The sequence below is a fragment of the Hirundo rustica genome, chromosome 29, assembly GCF_015227805.2.
Source record: "Hirundo rustica isolate bHirRus1 chromosome 29, bHirRus1.pri.v3, whole genome shotgun sequence".
NCBI lineage: Eukaryota > Metazoa > Chordata > Aves > Passeriformes > Hirundinidae > Hirundo > Hirundo rustica.
Window position 1 is genome coordinate 1,493,032 of NC_053478.1, and position 22,234 is coordinate 1,515,265.

A 22,234-nucleotide genomic window follows, 5' to 3' on the forward strand; every position below is an offset into this window, starting at 1 on the left:
CCCCGCTCCAGCCTGGGGTTGACGACTTGGAGAACTTTTAGGAGGAAAAAAAAAAAAATTATATATATATATATATAAAAACCATCAAAATCCTCAAATCTGCCCATTTTTAGCACTGCCTAAAGGATCTACACCAAAATAACCCCAGGGCCATTGTGCCACTTACAGAATATGCCCAAATCTTTTTTCTTTTTTACCCAAGTTTATTAGTTTTTTTTTTTTTTTAATATATTTAACCTTTTATTTATTTACTTATTTTTTTAAAAAACAAGAACAACAAAACACGTTTTGGTCTGACATTGGTTAATGGTCCTTTTGTTTTTTTTTTCCCTCCCTCCCCTTTACCCCCTCCGTGCTGGGAGATCTCGCAGCATCCCGGGGGGGGGGATGCAGGAGACAGAGCCAAGCCCGGCTCCTTCTGTCTTCCAAATAAATAGAAAGAAGAAAAAAAAAAAAGGAAAAAAATCAGTTGGAAATTTGTCCTGTTACAGCTGGGGAGAGGGAGAGCCTCAAAAATCCATTTACCGAAAAGAAACGAGAGGATTAAACTCTGTGAGACACAAAGGAGCGACTCAGCCCCTCACGAGTACTTCCATAGTGTCATCCCATCATTTAGGCACTGGAACACCCAGGAATTCCCTGCTCCTCCCTCCCGAGTTCGCTGGAGCAGGGCTCGAGCCGGCTTTTCCAGCCGGACACAGAGCAGGAAAAGGGAATTTGTTTTGTTTTGTTTTTCTCCTCCTTCCCCGCGGCGAAGGAACGGTTGGGAAAAGTAGAAATAACAGAGCCCAGCAAAAGGGGCTGGGGCCGAGCTCTTTGAGCAGAGCCGAATCCCAGGGCGCTGCGGGGCGGGAAGGAGCCGCCCCGACCCCGCCCGCGCCGGGGAACCGCGGTGGGTTTAAGGCAGCAGGTGAGAGGTGGAAGGGCACCAGCGGTGAGCGTGAGGCAGAGCTGCGGCCCCGCTGCGGAGGGGCTGCGCCCGGCGGGGGCTCCGGGCCCCCGGTGAGGAGCGGCCGGAGGCGGCGGCTCTCGGCTCCGGGGCGCTCAGTCGGTTTTGCGGTGGTTGTTGTTGAGGACCGGGTGGCCGTTGGAGAGGGGCCCGTTCTTGGCCGCCTCCTCCTCCTCCTCGGAGTTGTCGGTCTCCTCGCGGTCGCTCCGCTCGTCCTCCACCACCTGCGGGCGGAGGGGGAAAGGGAGGGGGTTCCAGACGGCAGCCCCCCGTTTTCCTGCCGTGCCTCAGTTTCCCCGGGCGGGTTCTCCCCCACCGAGGGCTCTCCGGGATTCGGGATCTGGGAGTCTCCCATCCTCCATCGCCCCCAGGACGTCCCAGGTCCCCTCTCACCTTTCCAGTTATGAACTTCTGGGCCATGCGGATGATGAGGTAGGCCCAGAAGATGTGCAGCGACTGCAGCACCATCATCATGAAGTTGAAGAAGTAGTAACCGAAGAAAGCGGGGTAGAGATCCAGCGGATAAAACACGGTGCAGTGCATGATCCTGCCGGGAAAAACCCCTCCCGTCAGAACCGGCAGCACCCAGCCCACCCCAGCCCGAGACTCCCCCTGCCTCAGTTTCCCCCGTGCCCCACCAGAGCTCACCAGAAGGGCAGGATGACCAGGCGGGTGACGATGAAGACGGCGGCGAAGACGATGAAGATGTTGTTGCAGGTGTTTCTCCACCCGGCGTAGTTGAACATCTTGGCCGACTGGGAGGGGAGCAGAGGAGGTGAGCCGGGGACGGGGGCACGGGGTGGCAGGGGACAGCGGGGGACAGCGGGGGACAGCGGGGGACAGCGGGGGACAGCGGGGGACGCGCCAACCTCCAGCAGATAATCCGAGGAGTCGTGCAGCGCCATGATGAGCGTCCCAGCGCGGATGTAGTTGGCGAACCAGGAGAAGCTGATGAGGATGATGGTGGCCACGTGGTGGATGATTTGCTCTTTGAAGTCCTGCGCCCAGAACAAAGCAGGGGAGGGAGTTAACGGCAGCCCGGGTCCCACCCAGGGCGAAACCCCATCCCCGTGTGTCCCCACAGCCCCCCAGGGTGAGGAAAACGCTGCCAAGACGTCCCAGCGTGTCCCACCAGAGCCCCCACCTTGCGCTTGACGTCGGAGGCGATGCTGAAGAGCAGGGACCAGTAGAAGGAGAGCTCGATCATGTAGTACCAGTACTGGGAGGGCAGCATGCTCTGGGGACAAGGGACACGCTGGGGGGGGGTCCTCTGTGTCCCCCAGAGGGGTTTGGTCCCTTTTGGTGGGCACCAGCCGGGCGTCCTGGGGCACCAGGAGATCCTCCTGCAGCCCCAGGTCCCACTGCTGGTGCCGGTGCTCAGGAAAAGCCGTGGGCTGGGCTCCGTGCTCACCTGGATGGGGTATCCCTTCCACACCTCCCGGAGGTCGTAGAACCAGGGCTTCTGCGGGATGGGGAGGGGGAGACAGAGGAGTCAGAGGGGCCAGGAGGGCCGGGGGAGCACGGGGGTGAGGGGGAAATACTCACATCCACTATGACAGCCATGCCAGCAATGAAAGCAATAAGGTAAAAGGTGAATCTCCAACTGGAAAAAGGAAGCAGACGGTCCTCAGACGGGCACCGGGGAGCAGGAGGGAGGAGGACGGAACCATCGGCCCCGGATCCCGCGTCTCCCACCCTCCCAGAGCCCCCCAGGGTGGAAGGAGGAGGGACGCTGACATCAGGCAGCAAAGGAGGGGAGGTCTCACCTGGCCTCCCGGAATTTTTTCAGCAGGCTGGGCCGGTCCTGGTTGCGGCGGCGGCGGAACCAGCGCTCGACCTGGCGCACGGTGCAGCCGCTCTTCTTGGAGAGCATCTCCACGTCGGCCTGGGGACACCAGGACGGCCCCAGCGTGTCACACGGCCCCGGCTCTGCCACCCTCACCCCCCTGCCCCTTCCAGGCACCTCTGGGGATCCCCCCCAGCCCTCACCTGCTTGGGGTGTTTGCTGGTGGCAGCATAAAACTTCTCCAGCACCGCATTGGGGGTGGCTTTTAACCGGACCTTCTCCTTGACATTGAGGAGCCCGGCCAGGGGGGTGGCCACGTACCTGGGGAAGGAGTTGGGGACAGAAACGTCCCCATTTCTGGATGATTTGGCCCCGTCAAAGCCACGCAGGGACCCACAACCACTCAATGCCTCGGTCTCCCGGTCCTGCTGCGCTTTCTCCAGGGTGGGTTTCCCACAGGGGAGCCCCCGCGTGGGTCCCTCTGTCACGGGCTGTCCCCACTCGGTTGAAGGGCGGTGTGTGTCCCCCCCCCCTCTCTTGCCATCCCAACAAAGCCGGGTCTGTTCCCATTGTTTGCCCAACAAATCCCTCCCTAAACTACGGAGCGGGGGATGCACAAAGCCGTGTTTGTGCGGGGACAGGGGGGCACGTGGGTCCCTGGGGGGGCTCAGGACCCCCGGGCTGGGCTGAGCACAAGGTGCCGCATCCCAGGGTTCTGCCACGGCCCCCAGGGCACGGGGAGAGCAGGAGCAGGGGCTCAGGAGCCGTCCCCACCCCCAGGGAAGGGACTCACGTCTCAAAGAGGTGCCGGACAATGAGGAAGAGGAAGGCCAAGGGGAGGGTGATGTACAGGTCGGAGGCTTTGGCGTAGACTCGCCCATCCCGGTCCTCCAGGTCAGCCCAGGTGAGGTTTGCCGGGAGCCAGAGCCGTTCCCACCAGAAATAGCTGTACAAGGTCTGAAACATGCTGAGGGGAGGGAAAGGGGGAGAGGTGAGGGGGGCATCTCTGAGCCCACCCCGGCCTGTCTCCCACGCCCCCGGCTGCACCGGGCACCCCAATTTCCACCTCGGCTCCCAGGGAGGCCCCGGTGAAATCCCCGTCGGAGCGGCCGGCGCCGGGCTCGGGCACCGAGGGACTTTGCTCCCTGCAGCCCAGAGGTCACAGGGTGATCATTAACAGGGGCCCCAGTCCCGCTCCCAACCGGCGGCTCGGGGCCCTGGAACCAGCCCGAGGGAAGAGCTGAGCTCCCTCCTCCGGACTCCACACCGGGATGGCAACCCCGGGCAGCGCGGCGGGATGAGGAGCAGGGAGAAGCCCCCCGATGTTGGTTTTCCCACCCGAGAGCTGCGTGCGCATCCCTCGGCCGATCCAAACCCAATTCCCGGTGGGAAACGGAGGCACGGGGCCCACCGCCACCCTTCCGAGGCCAGGCACAGCACCCGCCGCCGGGATTAGGGATTTGCTGGCGGTACAATGAGCACCTTTGTGCCTTAAAAAAGGCTCCGGGCCGGCCCCGGCTCTGGCCGCGGGGTCAGCGCATCCCGGCTCGACACCGGCCGCTTTCGGGGAACCCCGCGGGGCGGGGACGGGGTCGGTTGGGCTCCCACCGCCGGGAAGCGAATCCCCAGCCCGGAGCAGAGACCGTGGCGAGGTTCGGGGCGGCTCCGCTCCGCCGCGGGAGGAAGAGGAACCACCGTGGCCGGTTTCGCAAGGGCAGGCGGGAGGGAGGTGCCGCAATTCCCGATTCCCGAGGCTGTGCCGCGGGCAGGTAACGGGAGGGAAGCGTGGGAGGACGGGGTGAGGCCCCGGTCAGGACCAGCAGCTCCTCCTGCCCCGGGGCACCGGCAGCACAGCGCGATGTCCCGGCAGCGGGGACACGGAGCCGCCGGAGGAGGGAGGGGTTCACCGCCAGGCCGGACCCCTCCCCAAGAGGTGATTTTAGGAGCGATCCTGCTGGAAACCGACTAAATCCTGACGGTTTTGAAGTCGTGGACGGAAAAACGGGACAGGGAAGGATCCGGGCCCGGGGGCTGCGCGCCCTGCCCGGCTCGGGGGGCAGCGACCCCGGCGGGGCCCGAGGCCGCTCCGGGCCCTCGCTGCGGCCCCGGGGGGCCCCGCCTCCGCCCGGCCCCGCCCGAGCAGCCGCGGGGGGCCCTGCCGGACCCTGACCGAGCTCGTCCAGGCCCGGGATGGCTCCGGTGCGCGCCCAACGCCCGCAGAAAGGCCCGGCCGCGGCCCTGGTGCTGGGGGGGCGAGCGGGAACCACCCCGCGGGGCCCCTCCCGGGCGGCTCCTCCCGGAGCGGGGCGGCCCCGCTCCCCTCCCGGCCGCACTCACCCGCAGCCGCCGCCGGAGCCCTCACGGAGCCGCCGCTCGCCCCCTGCGTCCCGCGCGCGCCCCGCGCCAGGCAGCGGCGGCAGTGACGTCACCGCAACCCGGGGGTGACGTCACCGCAACGCCGCGGGGAGCGGCGCCCGCCGTGGGGCGGGGCGGGGCGGGGCGGGGCGGGCCCAGGCGTGAGCAATCAAGCGCCGAGACGGGAGCTGTGCGCCCCCCTCTGGACCTCGGGGTGCCCCATAGACGCCCCATATACACCATATATACACCCTATATATACACCCCACATAGACAGCCCTTTATGTGCCCTGTGCACCCCATACACACCCCATACACATCCCCTATAGACAGCCCTGTATGTGCCCTGTGCGCCCCATAAACACATCCCTATACCCGGTACCTCTATGTGTGCCCTGCGCTCAGCCCTACACGCCCCTTATATGTCCCTCTACACGCCCTCGTGCGGGCCCTATAGCCCCTGTACAGCCCCGTGTGCGCCCTTGGCTCCCCCCGGACCCCAAACGCGCCCCATTTGTGCCCCCATGGGGCCCCACAGACCCCGCTCGCCCCTGTCGCCCCCAGGCGGCCGCGCCGCGCCACTGCACCCCACGGAAGGGACCCCAAACCCTCGTGTGCGGTGCGGAGGAACCGTGACCCCAAATCCCCCCCAAATCCCCCTTATTCCCCCCAACCCACGTGAACCGTTACCTCAAATCCCCGATTCCCCCCAACACACGTGAACTGTGACCCCAAATCCCCCCCGATTCCCCCAAACCCGCGTGTCTGCGGAGAGCACAAACCCGCACTGGTGCCAGGTCCCTGTGCAGGGGGACAAGTCCTTTACTTGCCAAGGGCTAAGGCCACATTTTGAACAGGGGGGTGCACGTGTCCCCCCCCAGCCAGGCTCCACCTGCGTCTCGGAGCGTGGATTGAGGTGTGGGACCCCCCCTGAATCGGAACCCCTCCATGTTAAGGCCACTGGGAAGTTTGGGGTGGTCTCAGACCGTCACCCCCTGATCCGTGCGTCCACTCCAGCCCACAGGAGGACTCGGGGGGCCGCGGGGACCCTGCGGGCCCGAGGTGTTAAAGGAGGGTACAGTCCAAATCCGGCCGCTGCCGCTGCCGCCGCTCTCTGACCGCACGCCCGCCCGCCTGTGGGGACAGGGACAATGCTGGGGGGCACGGAGGAACCTGCAGAGACCCCCACAACACCCCGAGGGTCACCGGCACCCCCTGCGGCGCGAGGGGCACCCGGTTACCTGCGCTGGCAGCGGCTGAGGAGGCCCAGGCTGATGAGGATGAAGGTGAGGGTGGTGCTGCTGGTACTCCTCGTGCTGCAGCTGCCGCGCCAGCTCCAGGTCGCTGAGCACGGAGGGAGGGTCGTGTCCCTGCTGCAGCGACAGGGCCACCATGTAATCCTGGCAGGTGGGAGGGACACAAACACCGGGGGTCGGCACCGCGAGCCCGAAGCCTTGCGGGATCCCCCGTGGAGCCGGGACGGGTCTCGGGTGTCCCCCACTGCCACCGCTTGTCCCCTTTACCTGATCCACTTGGCTCTGCTGCAGCTGCCGGTGGTCCAGGGGGGCTGCGGTGGCCCCCTCCTTGCCCGGGGAGTGGCTCAGGTGGAACTCGGTGTCACAGAAGCAGCTGTCCCCGTCCACGCTGTGCAGGCTCTCCCAAACCACCCCCTCCTCCTGCAGGAAGCCCTGGTCTGTCACCAGCAGGTAAAGGTGGCCCTGGGGGGACAGGGGACAGGGGACAGTCAGAGCCCTGCCGGGTGTTCTGGGTGGGGACAGGGGCCCGGCGGGGTGCGTGGGGCCGCACCTTGTGCTTGATCATGGTGCTGAAGTGGTTGTTGCGGAAGAAGACGCCGAGCTCGCCCTCGCGGGCCCGGGCCGTGAGCTCGCACAGCCCGTGGAACGTCAGCTGCGACGCCGTGGACTCCAGGAACTGCTCGGCCGCCAGCCCTGCGGGGACAGCGGGGCCGTGGCGGGGCTGGCGGTGCCCGGCTGTCCCCGCAGGGCCCTCGGGGAGGGGTCCAGGGCGATACCTTCGCTCACCAGGCTGGAGTCGCTGGCCTGTTTGCAGGTGATGATCTTCTCCACCAGTTGGTTGTAGCTGAGCTTGCCCACGGCCTGCACCTGCTCCGGGCTCTGGGAACGGCAGGGAAAAGGGGGTGAGCTCCTGGAGGGGGGCGTGGAGCTGGCACAGAGGGGTCTGGGAGGGAAGGGACCCTCAAAGACCACCCAGTGCAACATCCTGCCGTGGCTGGAGGAGTCATCGGCTGCCTCGCGTTCAACCACGCCACAGAGGGGTTTGGGATTTTCTGGGATCATCTGGACACCCCCAAACCACAGGCAGGGGGACACCTCCAGCTTGACCAGGTTGCTCCAAGCCCTGGCCTGGAGCATTCCCAGGGGATGGGACATTGCAGGATGAGCCCCAGCTCCTCATGGCAGAGTTCTCCAGCCCTGCCATCACTTCTGTGGCCCCATGGAAGCCACCAGCCAGGTGGAGGAGGCTCACCTGGGGGTCCACCAGCCAGCCGTGGTAGAGAGGGATGTTGAGGAGGTCGAAGATGATGCACTCGGGGGTGTACTCGAAATCTGAGACCCCCGTGAACCTCACGTTGACGTCCAGCCCCGTGGAGAGCTTCGGGAGGACCGTCATGGTGTCACTGATGTTCTGGGAGGCAGGAGAAATGTGAGGAGGGGTCGCTCCTGAAGGTGCCACCCCAAATCCTGTGGCCATCCCCGGGGCTGGGTGTTCCAGGTTTGCTCCTCACCTGCTGGAAATTGAGCTGCAGCCCCTCCGAGGTGTCCCGGGGTTGGGTGGCCAGGATGCAATTCCCTGCGAGGCAGCGGGGTCACCCCACTGCACTGGGAGTGGGGGATGTGGGGATCCCAGCGGAGCCCCCACCCCATTCGTGGTGCCAGAGCAGGCACGTGGGGTCCCCCACTCACCCAAATGTGCCATCAGCTCCTCGGCCGTGATCACCTCCTTCTGCGGGGACAGCTTCACCTGGGAGCAGCCAGAGGAGGCTGGGGACCATCCCTGGGATCCTTCCCCTCGGGATTTGGGGAGAACCCCCCTCCAAACCTTCCCCAGAGCCCCCTCCCCGAGCCCTCCTTGCCTTCCACTGCAGGAGGAGGACGTTCATGATGGCCAGGAGAGGGCAGGGCCCGTTCTCGCTCTGGGTCACCACCGGCGTCCGCTCCCCTTTCCAGCTGATCCACTTCACGCAGTAGAAATCCTGGTCCCGGCCCGGGGGCTGCGCCCGGGGGGGCTCGGCCGCGGTTCCCGGGAGGGGCCGGGGGAGCCCCAGCGAGGACCCCCCCTCCTGCGGGGGCTGCTCCTCCCGCGGCTCCTCGGGGCAACGTCCCGGGGGTCCCTGGGGGCCGGAGACCCCTTCGGCAGCTTCCCCAGCCGGGGCAGGGCTCTCCCGGCCGACACCGGGAATTCCGTCCCTGACATCGGGAATTCTGTCCCCAACACCGGGAATTCTGTCCCTGACATCGGGAATTCTGTCCCCAACACCGGGAATTCTGTCCCTGACATCGGGAATTCTGTCCCCAACACCGGGAATTCCGTCCCCAACACCGGGAATTCTGTCCCTGACATCGGGAATTCCATCCCCAACACCAGGAATTCCGTCCCTGACATCGGGAATTCCGTCCCCAACACCAGAGATTCCACCCCCGACACCGGGAATTTCATCCCCGACACCAGAGATTTCATCCCCAACACCAGGAATTCTGTCCCCAACACTGGAGGTTTCATCCCCAACACCAGAGATTTCATCCCCAACACTGGAGGTTTCATCCCCAACACTGGAGGTTTCATCCCCAACACTGGAGGTTTCGTCCCCAACACCGGGAATTCCGCCCCTGACACCAGGAATTCTGCCCCCAACACCGGAGATTTCATCCCCGACACTGGGAATTCTGTCCCCGACACCAGGAATTCCATCCCCAGCTCCAGAGATTCTGTCCCCAACACCGGGAATTCTGCCCCCAACACCGGAGATTTCATCCGCGACACCGGGAATTCCGCCCCCGACACCGGGAATTCCGTCCCCACGAACTGCCTCCTCCGGGGGCTGGGGGCTCCCCTCGTTCTGGGGTGTCCCCTCGTTCTGGGGTGTCCCCTCCTGCTCCATGGGACCCTCCCTCGGGGCCGCGCTGCTCTGGCTCCGATCAGGCTCCAGGGAAAGCTCCGGCTCTGTCCAGGAGCAGCCACATCCCAAATCTCAGCCTTAGGAGGGAAAATTGGACTATTTGAGGAAAGCACATCCATATATATATATATTTTTAGTCCAATTTAGCTCGTCTGGGTGAGATTTTTTTTTTCTCCCCCCATTTCTTTACGTTTGCTTTGAAATTGTCGTGAGATTCAGAAGGTTTTGGGGGTTCAACAGCCGAGCAGATTGGAAATTTGGCTTTTAAAGGGACAAAGGAATTTGAAAATCTGGCTTTGAAACAGGCCAGAGATTTGGAAAGTCAAGAAAATTGTCAAATTCCACTTTCAGAACCTGGGTTTGCTGCCCCAACTCACCAGGAATCTTCTGAGCCCCCAGTCCTGCCACAGGTCCTCTGGAAACCCCTGCGAACAAAAACAAACACCTATTAAACAATATAAATATGTAATTTTAAAAAAAGTAAATAGGTAAATAGACTTGGGTCAATAAAATAATATAGATAATAAATAGTCCTGATAGACAAGGAGTTGAGCCGATAAAAAAGGATTTTTTAAAATTAAATAAATACCAGGAAAACACTTTGATAGGTAAATAGATGGATAAAGAAATAGGGTTGGTAATTAAGGAAATAACTACAGACATATAGACGCAGTCGGTAGAAACTGACAGGCTGACTCTAAATACTAAACAAATAAAATAGAAATCGATGTGGAATGAAATGAAACTAAATGACATGGACCAAGACGTGAAACGAGGAAGTGATATGAAATTAAATTGAATTAAATTTAGAAAAATGAAATTAAATAAATTAAAAAATAATTAAAAGAAAATTAATTTAAAATAAAAATTAAAAATAAAATAATTTTTAAATTTTAAATTAAATAGAAATAAAATAAAATAAAATAAAATAAAATAAACTTAAAATAAAATCATTTTAAAATAAAATAAACTGCAGTACAATTTAACAGGCGCAAGGGAACGCGATGGGTTTGAATTCTCACTAGCGGCCCCGCCCCGAGCCCGCGGCGGGACCGGCCGGACCGGCCAGACCGGGGGTCCCGGGGCGGGTCTGGGGGTCCCGGGGCGGGTCTGGGGGGTCCCGGGATCCCGGGATGGGTCCAGGGATGCCGGGATGGGTCCCGGGCTGTGTCCGGGGGTCCCGGGATGGGTCCAGAATGGGTCCGGGGAGTCCCTGGCTGTGTCCGGGCTGGGTCCCGATCTGTGTCCGGGGGTCCCTGGCTGTGTCGGGGCTGTGTCGGGGCTGTGTCCGGGGGTCCCTGGCTGTGTCCGGGCTGTGTCCGGGGGGTCCCGGGCTGTGTCGGGGCTGTGTCCGGGGGGTCCCGGGCTGTGTCCGGGGGTCCCGGGCTGTGTCCGGGCTGTGTCCGGGGGGTCCCGGGCTGGGTCCCGAGCTGTGTCCGGGGGTCCCTGGCTGTGTCGGGGCTGTGTCGGGGCTGTGTCCGGGGGTCCCGGGCTGTGTCCGGGCTGTGTCCGGGGGGTCCCGGGCTGGGTCCCGGGCTGTGTCCGGGGGTCCCGGGCTGTGTCCGGGCTGTGTCCGGGGGGTCCCGGGCTGGGTCCCGAGCTGTGTCCGGGGGTCCCTGGCTGTGTCCGGGGGTCCCTGGCTGTGTCGGGGCTGTGTCCGGGGGTCCCGGGCTGTGTCCGGTCTGTGTCCGGGGGTCCCTGGCTGTGTCGGGGCTGTGTCCGGGGGTCCCTGGCTGTGTCGGGGCTGTGTCCGGGGGTCCCTGGCTGTGTCGGGGCTGTGTCCGGGGGGTCCCGGGCTGGGTCCCGAGCTGTGTCCGGGGGTCCCTGGCTGTGTCGGGGCTGTGTCCGGGGGTCCCTGGCTGTGTCGGGGCTGTGTCCGGGGGGTCCCGGGCTGGGTCCCGAGCTGTGTCCGGGGGTCCCTGGCTGTGTCGGGGCTGTGTCCGGGGGTCCCTGGCTGTGTCGGGGCTGTGTCCGGGCTGTGTCCAGGGGTCCCGGGCTGTGTCGGGGCTGTGTCCGGGGGTCCCTGGCTGTGTCTGGGCTGTGTCCGGGGGTCCCGGGCTGTGTCGGGGCTGTGTCCGGGGGTCCCTGGCTGTGTCGGGGCTGTGTCGGGGCTGTGTCCGGGGGGTCCCGAGCTGTGTCCCCCCCTCGTTGTCCCCCGGACCCGCTCGGATCCCGTCCTGCCCTCTTCTCCTGCTGTTCCTTCGTTTCGCTCCCCTAATCCTGTTTTTTCCTTCTTCATATTCCTTTTCCCTTACTCTTCCTTCTTCCCCCCCGCTCATTTTCCCTTTCTTTATCACCTTTCCCTTCTTTTTTCCTTCTTTTCCCCCTCTTTTTTTTCACTTTATCCCTCCTTTTTCACCCTTTAAACCTTTTACCTTTTTATCCCGCTTTTTTCCTTCTTCTTTCCTCCTTTATTCCCTTTTCCTTCTTTCTGTTTCTTCTTCCTTCTTTTCCCTCCGTTCCCCTTCTTTTTTTTTTTCTCTTTTAATCTTTTTTATTCCTTCGCGCTCCTCTTTTGCTTCTCACGTCTTCCTTTCCCCCTTTATTATTTTTTTCTTTCTGATCTCCCCCTTCTTTTATCCTCTTCCCTTTCTATTTTTGTCCCTTTTTTTTCTTCTTTTTTTCCCCCCTTTTTTCCCCAGCCTCTCACGGGCCTGTTTTCCACCTCCAGCCGCACGCTCCGGCTTTCTGTGGGCAGGCGGATTTAGGGCGGGGGGAGGAGGAGGAAGAGGAGGAGGAAGAGGAGGAAGAAGAGGATTAAATGTGTAATTTTGGGGGTGCAGTAAAACCTGGGGAGGGGGTCGCGCTGAGGGAATGGGGGGGGTGTGCTGAGGGAATTTGGGTGTCGCGGTTTGGGGTCGCAGCGGAGTTCGGGGATCTCAGCGGGCCCTGAGGGTGTTACGGGGTTACGGAGTGGCTGGAGGGGTCACGGGAGGGTTTTTGGGGTGAAAAGAGCGGATCTGGGGTCCCCCCGAGCCCCCCCCCCCTCACGCCCACCCACGCGGGGGATGCCGGGAACGGCACCGCCCCCTCCCAGCGGCCCCTGCGGCGCGAGGGGCGGGGCGGGGCGGGCTGGGCCTGCGCTGGGAGAGACTGGGTTATACTGGGAGAGACTGGGTTACACTGGGTTATACTGGGGTGTGCTGGGAGAGACTGGGTTATACTGGGAGAGACTGGGTTATACTGGGGTGTGCTGGGAGAGACTAGATTATACTGGGTTATACTGGGGTGTGCTGGGAGAGACTGGGTTACACTGGGTTATACTGGGTTATACTGGGAGAGACTGGGTTACACTGGGTTATACTGGGAGAGACTGGGTTATACTGGGAGAGACTGGGTTATACTGGGGTGTGCTGGGAGAGACTAGATTATACTGGGTTATACTGGGGTGTGCTGGGAGAGACTGGGTTACACTGGGTTATACTGGGTTACACTGGGAGAGACTGGGTTATACTGGGAGAGACTCGGTTATACTGGGGTGTGCTGGGAGAGACTGGGTTACACTGGGTTAGACTGGGTTATACTGGGCTGTGCTGGGAGAGACTGGGTTGTACTGGGTTGTACTGGGGTGTGCTGGGAGAGACTGGGCTGTGCTGGGAGGTTCTGCGTTATACTGAGCTGTACTGGGCTGTACTGGGTTATACTGGGCTGTACTGGGTTGTACTAGACTGTACTGGGTTATACTGAACTGTACTGGGTTGTACTGAGAGATTCTCGGTTATACTGGGAACTTCTCAGTTGTACTGGGGTGTGCTGGGTTGTACTAGACTGTACTGAGTTATACTGAGCTGTACTGGGTTGTGCTGAGAGATTCTCGGTTATACTGGGAGCTTCTCGGTTATACTGGGCTGTACTGGGAGCTTCTCAGTTGTACTGGGGTGTGCTGGGTTATAGCGGGCTGTGCTGAGTTATACTGGGATATTCTGAGTTATACTTGGCTGTACTGGACCCTACCTGGCCGTGCTGGGTTCTGCTGGGCCGCACTGGGTTATAGTGGGCTCTGCTGGGTTATACTGGGGTCATACTGGCGTTTCGGGGCGCGGATCGGCGCCGTCATGGAGCGGTTCGTGGCGGGGAGCCGGGCAGCTCTGCAGGTACGGGGGGCTGGGGTTGGGGGGATCTGGGGCATTCGGGGCAGAGTGGGAATTGGGGTGTACGGAAAGCAGAGCACCCCAACCCCGTGAGCTGCGGGAATCGGGGCGCAGGGGGTGCCCAGGAAGCAGCGAAATCGGGGTGCAGGGGGCAGATGAGCACCCCAAGGTGCGGGGAGCAGGGGTGCCCAGCAAAGAGGGGTGCCCAGGGAATGGGCTGGGTGCCCCGAGGGCCGACAGCCCCAAGTGTGGTGCCCTGTCTGAGGTGGCACAACCCCAAAAATGTTTCCCAGCCCCATCCTGGCCCTGCTTCTAGATCTGCCCGAGGGGTTTGGGCTGCAGCTGCTCTGAGTTTTTTGGTTTTTTTTCCCTCAGCTTCTGCTAAAAATTAGCGAATCTGGGTTATGGCAGCAGAGAATTGTCCCAAAAATCAGGGCTTGAGGATGGGGCGGCTCCTGTGGGCGTGACACGTTTTTCCTGCTGCTGCAGGCAAGCAGAAGAGGGTGAAACATCATGTTTTTGGGGCGACAACCAGCCCCAAACTCAGCATTTCTAGAACAAATGGGTTAAAGCATTAAAAGCTCCCAGTGCTGTGGGGCTGGGATGGTCCCTGTCCCCACGGGGGTCATTGGCTGGGATCAGTTTTCCTGGAACCCACCTCACTTTCACACATGTACCCCAAACCCCTGAGCTTTTCATGCTAGAAGAGGATCCCAGGGGTGCCAGGAGCTCATCCGGAGGGTGGATCCCGTGGGTGCCACCCCTGATGAGGGCAAGGGAGCAGTTTGTGGTTTCTGGAGGACGGGGCCGCGTTGCTGCTGTGCCTGATGCCTCCCATCCCTACAGGATCACATCCAGCAGCACCAGGAGATCCACGTGGTGATGGGCAACGAGGCCTGTGACCTGGACTCCACCGTCTCGGCGCTGGCCCTGGCCTATTTTCTAGCCCAGGTGAGGCTCGGCCACTGTCCCAGGGACCGCTGGTGGCCCGGGGGACGCCTCACCGGGTGTCACCCCAGCGGGTGTCACCCCATCACCGCAGACCTCCCCGGCTCCCAAAGCCGCCTGGGTGCCGGTGCTGAACATCCCCCGCGCCGACTTCGCGCTGCGGACGGAGACGACGTTCCTGCTGCGGGACCGGGGGATCCCGGCCGCCTCGCTCGTCTTCCGGGACGAGATCGACCTGGCGGGGCTGCACCACGCTGGGCTGCTCTCCCTGACGCTGGTCGATCACCACGTGCTGCCCAGGTGAGGGCTGGCACGGTTGGGGACACCCGCTCGGAGCCTCGGTTGATATTTGCCACCTCGGGGTGGGTCAGATTGATCCGTTTCCGGGGTGTTTTTAGGGATGGAAAGGAAGGTTTCCCCGGTTCTCCCAGGGGTGACTCTTCTCGTTGCCCACCAGTGCTGACGCTGCCCTGGAGGACGCCGTGGTGGAAGTCCTGGACCACCGGCCGCTGGAGCGGGACCGCGGTCCCCCGTGCCGGGTGACGGTGGAGCCGGTGGGCTCCTGTGCCACGCTGGTGACCGAGAGGATCCTCCAGGGCCCCCCGGGCGTGCTGGACGGAACCACGGCCGCGCTGCTGCACGGTGAGCGGGCGGGCGGGGGGCAATCCTGGCTGAGCCCCTGCCCCAGGGGACGGTGACGCCACGGCCCCGCTCGTCCCCGCAGGCACCATCCTGCTGGACTGCATCAACCTGAGCCCGGCGGCGGGCAAGGTGACGCCCAGGGACGCGGCCTGCGTGTCCCTGCTCGAGGAGAGGTTCCCGGAGCTGCCGGCCCGCCACGCCGTGTTCGGAGCCCTGCAGGCGGCCAAGTTTGATGTCACAGGTGTGTGTGCCAGGGCGGTGGCACCCCGGGTGCGTCCCCATCTCCTTGGGGACAGGAAGGTGCCCCGGGCCTCATCCCCCGGCCGCCTCGCAGGGCTGACCACGGAGCAGATGCTGCGGAAGGACCTCAAAGCCCTCTCCAACGACGAGGCGGTCGTTGCCATCAGTGGCGTCTTCGAGGACCTGGAAGTGAGGCTTGGGTGGGGGGGGCCTTGGGGAAACTGAGGCAGGGAGCGGCACGCCGGGGACACCACGGTGATGCCGAGGCCCTTCCCCTCGGTGCAGACGTTCCTGCTCCGGCCTGGCTTGCTGCAGGACCTGGAGGCTTTCTGCCAGGGCCGTGGCTACGCGGCGCTGGTGGCCATGACCGTGTCCTTTAACGAACGCCACGAGCCCACCCGCAAACTCGCCGTCTACAGCCGGCAGGAGCCCCTCCGCGCCACGGTGAGTCAGGCAGAGCCAGGACTGGGGCTTCCCAGCCGCGTTTTACCCCAGAACCTCTCGCTTCTGGGGGTGCTGAGGAGATCCCAACCCCACCCTCGGCTCCCCTGCAGCTGTGCCGGGCGCTGGAGGAGGCGACGACGCCGTCCCTGCTGCTGCAGCCGCTGCCGAGCCCCTGGCCCTGCGTGGTGGCCTACGCCCAGGGCAACGCCCTGGCCACTCGCAAGAAGGTGCTGCCCATCCTGAGGGCAGCGCTGGCGGGTCTGGGGGCTGCCGGGGGTCCCGAGGAGGAGGTGGTGCCCCCGCCCACCCCCATGAACAGCCTGGTGGAGGAGTGTCCCCTGGCACAGGCCGTGCCCCCGCTGTGTCCCCAGGACGTCCTGGAGCGGGTCAGCCGCATCGCCGTGGGGCAGCCCCCCGGCTCCCCGAAATAGCAGCAGGCACCTCGTGGCTTTTTTTGAGGTCTGGGTGAGAAGTTTGGGGTCCTTGAGCAGGCCCTGGTGGGGTGCCTGGGTGTCGAAGCTGATTTTGTTAAGAGTTCAGCTCCCGGTTCCCGTCGTGGTTTGTCCCCCCACAATGGCTCCCTCTGCCCCACTGGTCCCCAGGGTGGGGTTTTGGGGATGCCCTGGGCAGCAGTTGCACCCCCTTAATGAAGGCATTGGGCTGGGGGAGTTAACGAGTTCTTAACGATCTTCCTTCCTTGGGGGGCACAGGGGGGCCCCCGAGGGTGGGTCCGGACATGCAGCCATCCAGGATTATCACTGTTTTCCAAGGATTAAATTCCCCTTTTCTTCCAGTTTTGGCTCTTGGCTTTTATTCTGGGATGGGTCTGATGCTGCCCCGCTCGAGTTGGGGGTGCAATCCCCTCTTAGAATGGGTCAGAGGAACATTTCGGGGTGTCCAAGGAGGGGGTGTCAGTGCAGCCACGCTCCCGAGTCCAGCCCAGCCTGGAAGAAACTGGCTTTGCCATAAAAAGTCAGCACGCTTGGCTTTTCCCAGTGGATTCGGCTGCTCCAGGAGCAGAGGAGGCAGCGAGGAGCCCGGGGCAGCTTGTGCACCCACCCCTTGGACCAGCACAAGGCATTTATTTCAAGGGTGGAATGTTTTTTCCCAAAAAAAAACCCAACAAACCCCTGACCCGAGCGTGACGCTGGAAAAGCCCGGCTCCCACCGGAGCACAGGGGTAGGGGAAAGGCTCTGTCACCCAGCACGTGCTATTTAACATTTAATCCTGGCGCTAATTAAACTATGTACAACCCGCGCCTGAATTCCGGAGCCCTTCTCGGGTCAGGGGTCGGGGACAATCCCGCCCTGCCCGAGGCGACGGAGGCTGCTCAGGTGGGGTTTGGAGCTTAAAAATAGGAATATGTCCTAAAAAAAGGAGGGGGGTGGGAGTTTGGCGGCGGTGGGAATGCCGGCTGGAGGCACTGTGGGCTCGGTGACGCTGAGACACCCGAGCGTTGGGGTTTGATGCTGGTTTGGCACCGAAGCATCGGGGTTTAATCCCGGTTTTGCTCCAAGGAATTGGGGTTTAATCCCAGTTTTGACATCGAATCCTGCTCTGACGCCAGAACATCTTGGGTTTAATTCTGGTTCGGCGCCAGAATTATCAGGGCTTAATCCTGGTTTTGCTCCTCTGGGATGTTCTGGGAGGCACCAAATCTGCCTCTGCACCGTGACTGGTTCCCTGGGGAAACTGAGGCACCACCATGCAGCCCATGGGAGACACGGGAGCGGAAAAAGGGAAAACCGGGAGGATTTGGCACACGTGGGCTGCGCCTGGCAGCTCCTGGCACGTTTCAGGGGGGTGGCTGTGTCCTTTCCGGGCGGGGCAGGAGAGGGGGGCTGCTGTCCCCGCTCCCTCCCCGTGTCACCGGCCAGTGCCTCCGGGAAGGAGGGATTTTCCAGAGGGATGACGACCCAAAGTCACCGGGAGCTGGGGGTGAGGATGGTGCTGCATAAATACCGCGGGGTTAAAGCACTCGAGGTCGGCTTCTCCTCCAGCGGGGTTGGGGGTGGGGGGGATCAGGCAGTTCAAGTTTGGGCTGAAAAAGCCAGGAATCTGTAAAATCCGAGAGGGTGGGTTATGGGAGCGCCCAGGTGGTTGGCTCGGTTGGGTGCTCCTCAGAGGGGGTGGCTCTGAGGGGACGCCGGGGGTGACACGGCCCCGTACTCACACGCTACAACACGCGGGAGTTGCTCCACTGTCGCTCCCGGCCGCCCTTGGACCTCATCTCCTGGACAGCGCCAGTCTGCAGGGAGGACCTGTCACCCACCTGTGCCACCCCCTGCACCCCAAAACAACACCCAGCACCCCAAAACAACACCCAGAACCCAACGCTGAGAGCCCGCACCCCAAAACAACACCCACCACACAACCGTGAGAGCCTGCACCCCAAAACAACACCCACCACACAACCCTGAGACTCGGCACCCCAAAACAACACCCAGCATCCAACTGTGAGACCCTGCAGCCCAAAACAACACCCACCACACAACTGAGACCCTGCAGCCCAAAACAACACCCAGCACCCCAAAACAACACCCAGCATCCAACTGTGAGACCCTGCACCCCGAAACAACACCCAGCACCCAACTGTGAGACCCTGCAGCCCAAAACAACACCCAGCACCCCAAAACAACACCCAGCATCCAACTGTGAGACCCTGCAGCCCAAATCACCTAGAACCTAATGCTGAGACCCTGCACCCCAAAACAACACCTGCCACCCAACCGTGAGACTCTACCACCCCAAAACCAACACCGAGCACCCCGAAACCGCCACCTGCCACCCAACCCCGAGACCCAGCACCCCCAAAACAACACCCACCACCCGACCCTGAGACCCGACACCCCGACCCTGAGCCCGCCCGCGGCGTGGGGGTACCATGGGCAGCCCCTCTCCCGCAGCCATGTCTCCGGAGCCGATGTGCGTCAGGTGGACGAAGTTCATGGGCTCCCCGATCATGGAGCGGTCGATCCGTCTCCTCCTTTTCTTCTGCGAGGGGATGAGAGGCCGTCAGCCGCCGCTGACCCCACGCCCCTCCCCGAAAAGGGCTGCACTGGAGGTACTCACGGGCTGGGGCTTCTCCACGACGCAGCAGCCCAGCTTGTGCCAGAAGTCGCTCATGCTGGCGGTGGTGGCAGCCAGCGTCCCCCCCGTGCTGGCACAGCTGCCGGGTCCCCCTCGTGCAGGGTCACTCCATGGGGACACCTGGTCGTGGTGGCACGGCGTGGAGAGCAGCGGCTGGCTGCGAGTGGGGAAGGGAGGGTGATGCTTCCGGGCCTGAACTCCCCGAATTTAACGCTAAAGCGATTTTTCATCAAGCAATAAAAGCCAGAGACCCTCAGCAGACCACCTGTCATTGCAAGGAGATCCCCGGGGATCAGAGATGCACCAAGGACCCTCAGCAGCACACAGAGACCCCCAGAGCTGCCCCCATGGCCAGGGTGGGATCCTGCCCCAGGGCAGGACACAGCTGAAGGATGCTGCGGCAGGATGGGGGGGATGGAGGCGGCCGTGGCAAATCCCAACTCCCTGAGCCAGGCAGTTATAAATATCCCCGGCCTTTCCGAAAGGGGGCCGGAGGTTGAGCTCTTCCGCTCCGGCTTTTGAAGAGCAGACCGGGGAGAAATAAACAGGGACTGGTGTGGGGTTTTATCCCAAACTCCCACGGTCCCGCCTGGGGCAGGCAAAGGGGTGTGGAAAGGGGGGGTTCACCCCCAAAATGGGAGCTTCCCCTCATGCCGAGGAGAGACGAATGCTTCGCTGCAAAAGCACCCGGCAGGGAACTCACCCGCCCACGAGGGCCTGAGCACAGCCCTGTATCGGCCACGGGAGAGCCGCCACGGCCGAGGGGTGCCGGACCCCCCACTCCAGCAAACAGGAAAAGTTCCTTCCCCTGCCCCAGCGCCGGCGACACCGGATGGACCAAAGTCCGGCCCGCACTTCCTGCTGCCGGCGGGGAGGAGCGCGGGGCAGCCCCCCAAAAACGGGGGGCTCCGAGCGCAGCCTCGGCACGGGCCCCATCCACAGCCCTGCCAGGATCTGACCCCAGGGAATGACCCTGCCGCCGGGAATTCCCGTGGCACCGGGGGGGATGTCGCTCCCCACACTGCCAGCCTGGCACGACCAGAGGAGCCCCGGTGTCCCGGTGTCCCCGTGTCCCGGTGTCCCCGTCCCCCAGCCGCCCCTTCCCGGAGCGCTGAGATCGGGCAGGTTGTGACACGGCCCGCCGGGCGCACACCGGGCCCGGGCCCACGCCGTGCCCCCCTGCCAAAGCCGGCCTCTCCCCCCACCCCGGCTGCGGGGCAGACGAGGAAGGGGCTGCCTTGCCTTGCCTTGCCTTTCCTTTCCTTTCCCAGCCCGATTTCCTTAGGGGGAAAAAAAAAAAGTCCCTTCTCGTCGCGCCGCGATCCGGCGGTGCCACGGCAAGGCCTCGCTGAGGAGGAACCCCCCAAAGCCAGCACTGCACCCATTGCTGGGCGCTGGAGAGCTTCGCTGGGGAGCACCGAGAGCCCCTCGGAGGAGCCCCCGGTGACTCCCCAAGGAAACCTCCAGCACGGCCACGACCCCTCCGGGCCCTCAAATCCCCTCCGGGCCTTCAAATCCCCTCCGGGCCTTCAAATCCCCTCCGGCACCCGCCAGGGCCTCACGTCCTCGCAAAGGGCGACGGCGGGGCCGGCTCCGGCTGCTGCTGCCCCGGCTCCGGGCGGTTCTTGGTGGGGTCCCAGGGGCTGCAGGTGCCCCGATCCCCGCTCTGGAGGGGTCTCAGCCCTCCCCTACCATGAGCCGTGTGCGGGTTTAGCCCACCTGGGCAGCTCGGGGCGGCTTTGGGCCCGGCCCGTGCCGGCACAAGCAAAATGACTTCCCGGTTGGGAAAGCACCATGGGCTCTGCGTCACCGGCGGGCTCCGGGCAGGGGGGGCCCGGCTCCGAGCCCCCCAGCACCGGGGTCACCCACTGCCAGGTACCCGCTGGGGTCTCCGGAAGCTCGGAGGGAAGGGCAGAGAGTCCCGGGACCCCCGGGGTGGGGCGGCAAAGTGGGAGGTGAACTTCTTTTGCCGGCTGCGACCCCCGGGGCATCGGTTGCTGACACGGGGGGGACCCGCGGGGTTCCGGGGAGTTACGGGATCCCGGCGGGGTTTGGGATCCCGGGGGTCCCGGTAGGGTTGGGAGGTCCTGGTGGGACCCGGCAGGCCTCGGGATCCCGGTGGTCCCGGTGGTCCCGGGATTCCGGGAGGAGTCCCCGGCTGCACCAGCGAGCTGCGGGGGGGGGGGTCGTTCCGCCGCCCCGCTCCCGTTCCGGTGCCGATCCCGGGGCCCTCTCCGCCTTCCTACGGCGGTTCCGGGGGCCTTTCCGTGGGGTCGCACCCCGCGGGGGGGGATCCGGTTCCCGTCCCGGTGGCGGCCCCATTACCTGTCCCGGCTCGGGAGCGGGTCCCGGTGCCGGTGTCCTGCTCGCAGCCCCAGGCGTGGCTCGGAAGTCCAGGTCCCGATGCCGGTGTCCGGCTCGCAGCGGCCCCAAGCGTGACCCGGCAGTGCTGGTCCCGATCCCTGTGCTGGTGAGTGAGGCTCCCGGTGCCCCGCTCGCAGCCTCAGGCGTGGCTCGAGGGTCCTGATCCCGGTGCGGGTGCCGGTGCCGGTGCCCCGCTCGCAGCCCCAGGCGTGGCTCTGGGGTCCTGATCCCGCTGCGGGTTCCGGTGCCGGTGGTGCCCCGCTCGCAGCCCAGGCGTGGCCCGCTGCGGACGCGGCGCAGCTCCCGCCGCCCGGCGCGGCTCGGCCCGGCCCGGCCCGGCCCGGCACAGCGCCCTCCCCCGGGCACCGCCGGCACTGCACGGGGCGGCGGGGACCGGGGACCGGGGACCGGTAGGAACGGGGGGAACTGTAATCCCGGTAGGAACGGGGGGAACTGCAATCCCGGTAGGAACGGGGGGAACTGTAATCCCGGTAGGAACGGGGGGCACTGCAATCCCGGTGCGGAACGGGGTGCACTGCAATCCCGGTAAGGAACGGGGGGAACTGCAATCCCGGTAAGGAACGGGGGGCACTGCAATCCCGGTAAGGAACGGGGGATCCTGCAGTCCCGGTAAGGAACGGGGGGCACTGCAATCCCGGTAAGGAACGGGGGGCACTGCAATCCCGGTAAGGAACGGGGGGCACTGCAATCCCGGTAAGGAACGGGGGGCACTGCAATCCCGGTAAGGAACGGGGGATCCTGCAGTCCCGGTAAGGAACGGGGGGCACTGCAATCCCGGTAAGGAACGGGGGGCACTGCAATCCCGGCAGGAACGGGGGGCACTGCAATCCCGGTAAGGAACGGGGGGCACTGTAATCCCGGTAGGAACGGGGGATCCTGCAGTCCCGGTAGGAATGGGGCCCCCGGGGTCCCGGTAGGAACGGGGGCCCCGGTGTCCTGGTGAGAACGGGGAGCCCCAGGGTCCCTGCATGCAGAGCTGGAGATTCCCAGGGCCCCCAGAAGGGCTGGTGGAGAATCCTGGTAGGAATGGGAATCTCCAGGGTCCCAGAAGAACTGGGGATTCCTGTTAAGGCTTGGGGTCCTCAGCTGGGGGTGCAGGGGCTTGGGGTTTCCAGGAGCACTGGGAGAATCCCAGGGGACCGAG

At 63.3% G+C, this 22,234-nt stretch overlaps 4 protein-coding genes across 6 annotated transcripts; 1 reads left to right on the top strand and 3 right to left on the bottom strand.

Moving 5' to 3' along the window:
- Positions 1–182: 182 nt before the first annotated feature.
- CERS2 (ceramide synthase 2) lies at positions 183–5,141 on the bottom strand. Its single transcript, XM_040088051.2, has 11 exons — positions 5,073–5,141; positions 3,529–3,702; positions 2,939–3,056; positions 2,716–2,834; positions 2,495–2,552; positions 2,361–2,411; positions 2,094–2,186; positions 1,819–1,947; positions 1,598–1,704; positions 1,343–1,496; positions 183–1,173 (listed from the first exon to the last, which is right to left on the bottom strand). The coding sequence occupies exons 2-11, from the start codon at positions 3,699–3,701 to the stop codon at positions 1,045–1,047; spliced, it is 1,131 nt and encodes a 376-aa protein (XP_039943985.1). The 5' UTR covers position 3,702; positions 5,073–5,141; the 3' UTR covers positions 183–1,044.
- Positions 5,142–5,886: 745 nt separating this feature from the next.
- On the bottom strand, positions 5,887–12,241 carry MINDY1 (MINDY lysine 48 deubiquitinase 1). 2 transcript variants are annotated; one of them, XM_040088046.2, is made up of 11 exons: positions 11,625–12,241; positions 9,627–9,674; positions 8,206–9,326; positions 8,036–8,093; positions 7,858–7,922; positions 7,599–7,757; positions 7,123–7,225; positions 6,897–7,039; positions 6,614–6,808; positions 6,332–6,463; positions 5,887–6,224 (listed from the first exon to the last, which is right to left on the bottom strand). In XM_040088046.2, exons 3-11 carry the CDS (start codon positions 9,229–9,231, stop codon positions 6,156–6,158), a joined length of 1,950 nt encoding a protein of 649 aa, XP_039943980.1. In that variant the 5' UTR covers positions 9,232–9,326; positions 9,627–9,674; positions 11,625–12,241; the 3' UTR covers positions 5,887–6,155. The 2 variants fall into 2 exon arrangements, with proteins under 2 accessions (XP_039943980.1, XP_039943979.1); XM_040088045.2 differs by having other exon boundaries at positions 6,332–6,490.
- An 80-nt stretch (positions 12,242–12,321) lies between these two features.
- On the top strand, positions 12,322–16,407 carry PRUNE1 (prune exopolyphosphatase 1). The gene is made up of 8 exons (XM_040088049.2): positions 12,322–13,343; positions 14,187–14,291; positions 14,383–14,588; positions 14,746–14,930; positions 15,013–15,171; positions 15,265–15,359; positions 15,456–15,614; positions 15,725–16,407. Exons 1-8 carry the CDS (start codon positions 13,305–13,307, stop codon positions 16,043–16,045), a joined length of 1,269 nt encoding a protein of 422 aa, XP_039943983.1. The 5' UTR covers positions 12,322–13,304; the 3' UTR covers positions 16,046–16,407.
- A 1-nt stretch (position 16,408) lies between these two features.
- Positions 16,409–21,340, bottom strand: CDC42SE1 (CDC42 small effector 1). 2 transcript variants are annotated; one of them, XM_040088060.2, is made up of 5 exons: positions 21,031–21,340; positions 18,688–18,862; positions 18,499–18,609; positions 17,789–17,863; positions 16,409–17,673 (listed from the first exon to the last, which is right to left on the bottom strand). In XM_040088060.2, exons 2-4 carry the CDS (start codon positions 18,739–18,741, stop codon positions 17,792–17,794), a joined length of 237 nt encoding a protein of 78 aa, XP_039943994.1. In that variant the 5' UTR covers positions 18,742–18,862; positions 21,031–21,340; the 3' UTR covers positions 16,409–17,673; positions 17,789–17,791. The 2 variants fall into 2 exon arrangements, with proteins under 2 accessions (XP_039943994.1, XP_039943993.1); XM_040088059.2 differs by lacking the exon at positions 21,031–21,340 and adding an exon at positions 20,425–20,443.
- Positions 21,341–22,234: the final 894 nt, after the last annotated feature.

Coding starts and splice junctions, on each gene's coding strand:
- CERS2 (XM_040088051.2), bottom strand. CDS start 3,701: ATGTTTCAGACCTTGTACAGCTATTTCTGGTGGGAACGGCTCTGGCTC. Junction 2,835..2,938: donor CCAGCAAACACCCCAAGCAG/GTGAGGGCTGGG, acceptor TGGTGTCCCCAG/GCCGACGTGGAGATGCTCTC. Junction 1,497..1,597: donor CTGGTCATCCTGCCCTTCTG/GTGAGCTCTGGT, acceptor TTTTCCCGGCAG/GATCATGCACTGCACCGTGT.
- MINDY1 (XM_040088045.2), bottom strand. CDS start 9,231: ATGGAGCAGGAGGGGACACCCCAGAACGAGGGGACACCCCAGAACGAG. Junction 7,923..8,035: donor GGAGCTGATGGCACATTTGG/GTGAGTGGGGGA, acceptor GCTGCCTCGCAG/GGAATTGCATCCTGGCCACC. Junction 7,040..7,122: donor CTCCAGCCTGGTGAGCGAAG/GTATCGCCCTGG, acceptor CTGTCCCCGCAG/GGCTGGCGGCCGAGCAGTTC.
- PRUNE1 (XM_040088049.2), top strand. CDS start 13,305: ATGGAGCGGTTCGTGGCGGGGAGCCGGGCAGCTCTGCAG. Junction 15,172..15,264: donor GGCCAAGTTTGATGTCACAG/GTGTGTGTGCCA, acceptor GCCGCCTCGCAG/GGCTGACCACGGAGCAGATG. Junction 15,615..15,724: donor AGGAGCCCCTCCGCGCCACG/GTGAGTCAGGCA, acceptor GCTCCCCTGCAG/CTGTGCCGGGCGCTGGAGGA.
- CDC42SE1 (XM_040088060.2), bottom strand. CDS start 18,741: ATGAGCGACTTCTGGCACAAGCTGGGCTGCTGCGTCGTGGAGAAGCCC. Junction 18,610..18,687: donor TCGTGGAGAAGCCCCAGCCC/GTGAGTACCTCC, acceptor ATCCCCTCGCAG/AAGAAAAGGAGGAGACGGAT. Junction 17,864..18,498: donor CGGGAGAGGGGCTGCCCATG/GTACCCCCACGC, acceptor TCCTCCCTGCAG/ACTGGCGCTGTCCAGGAGAT.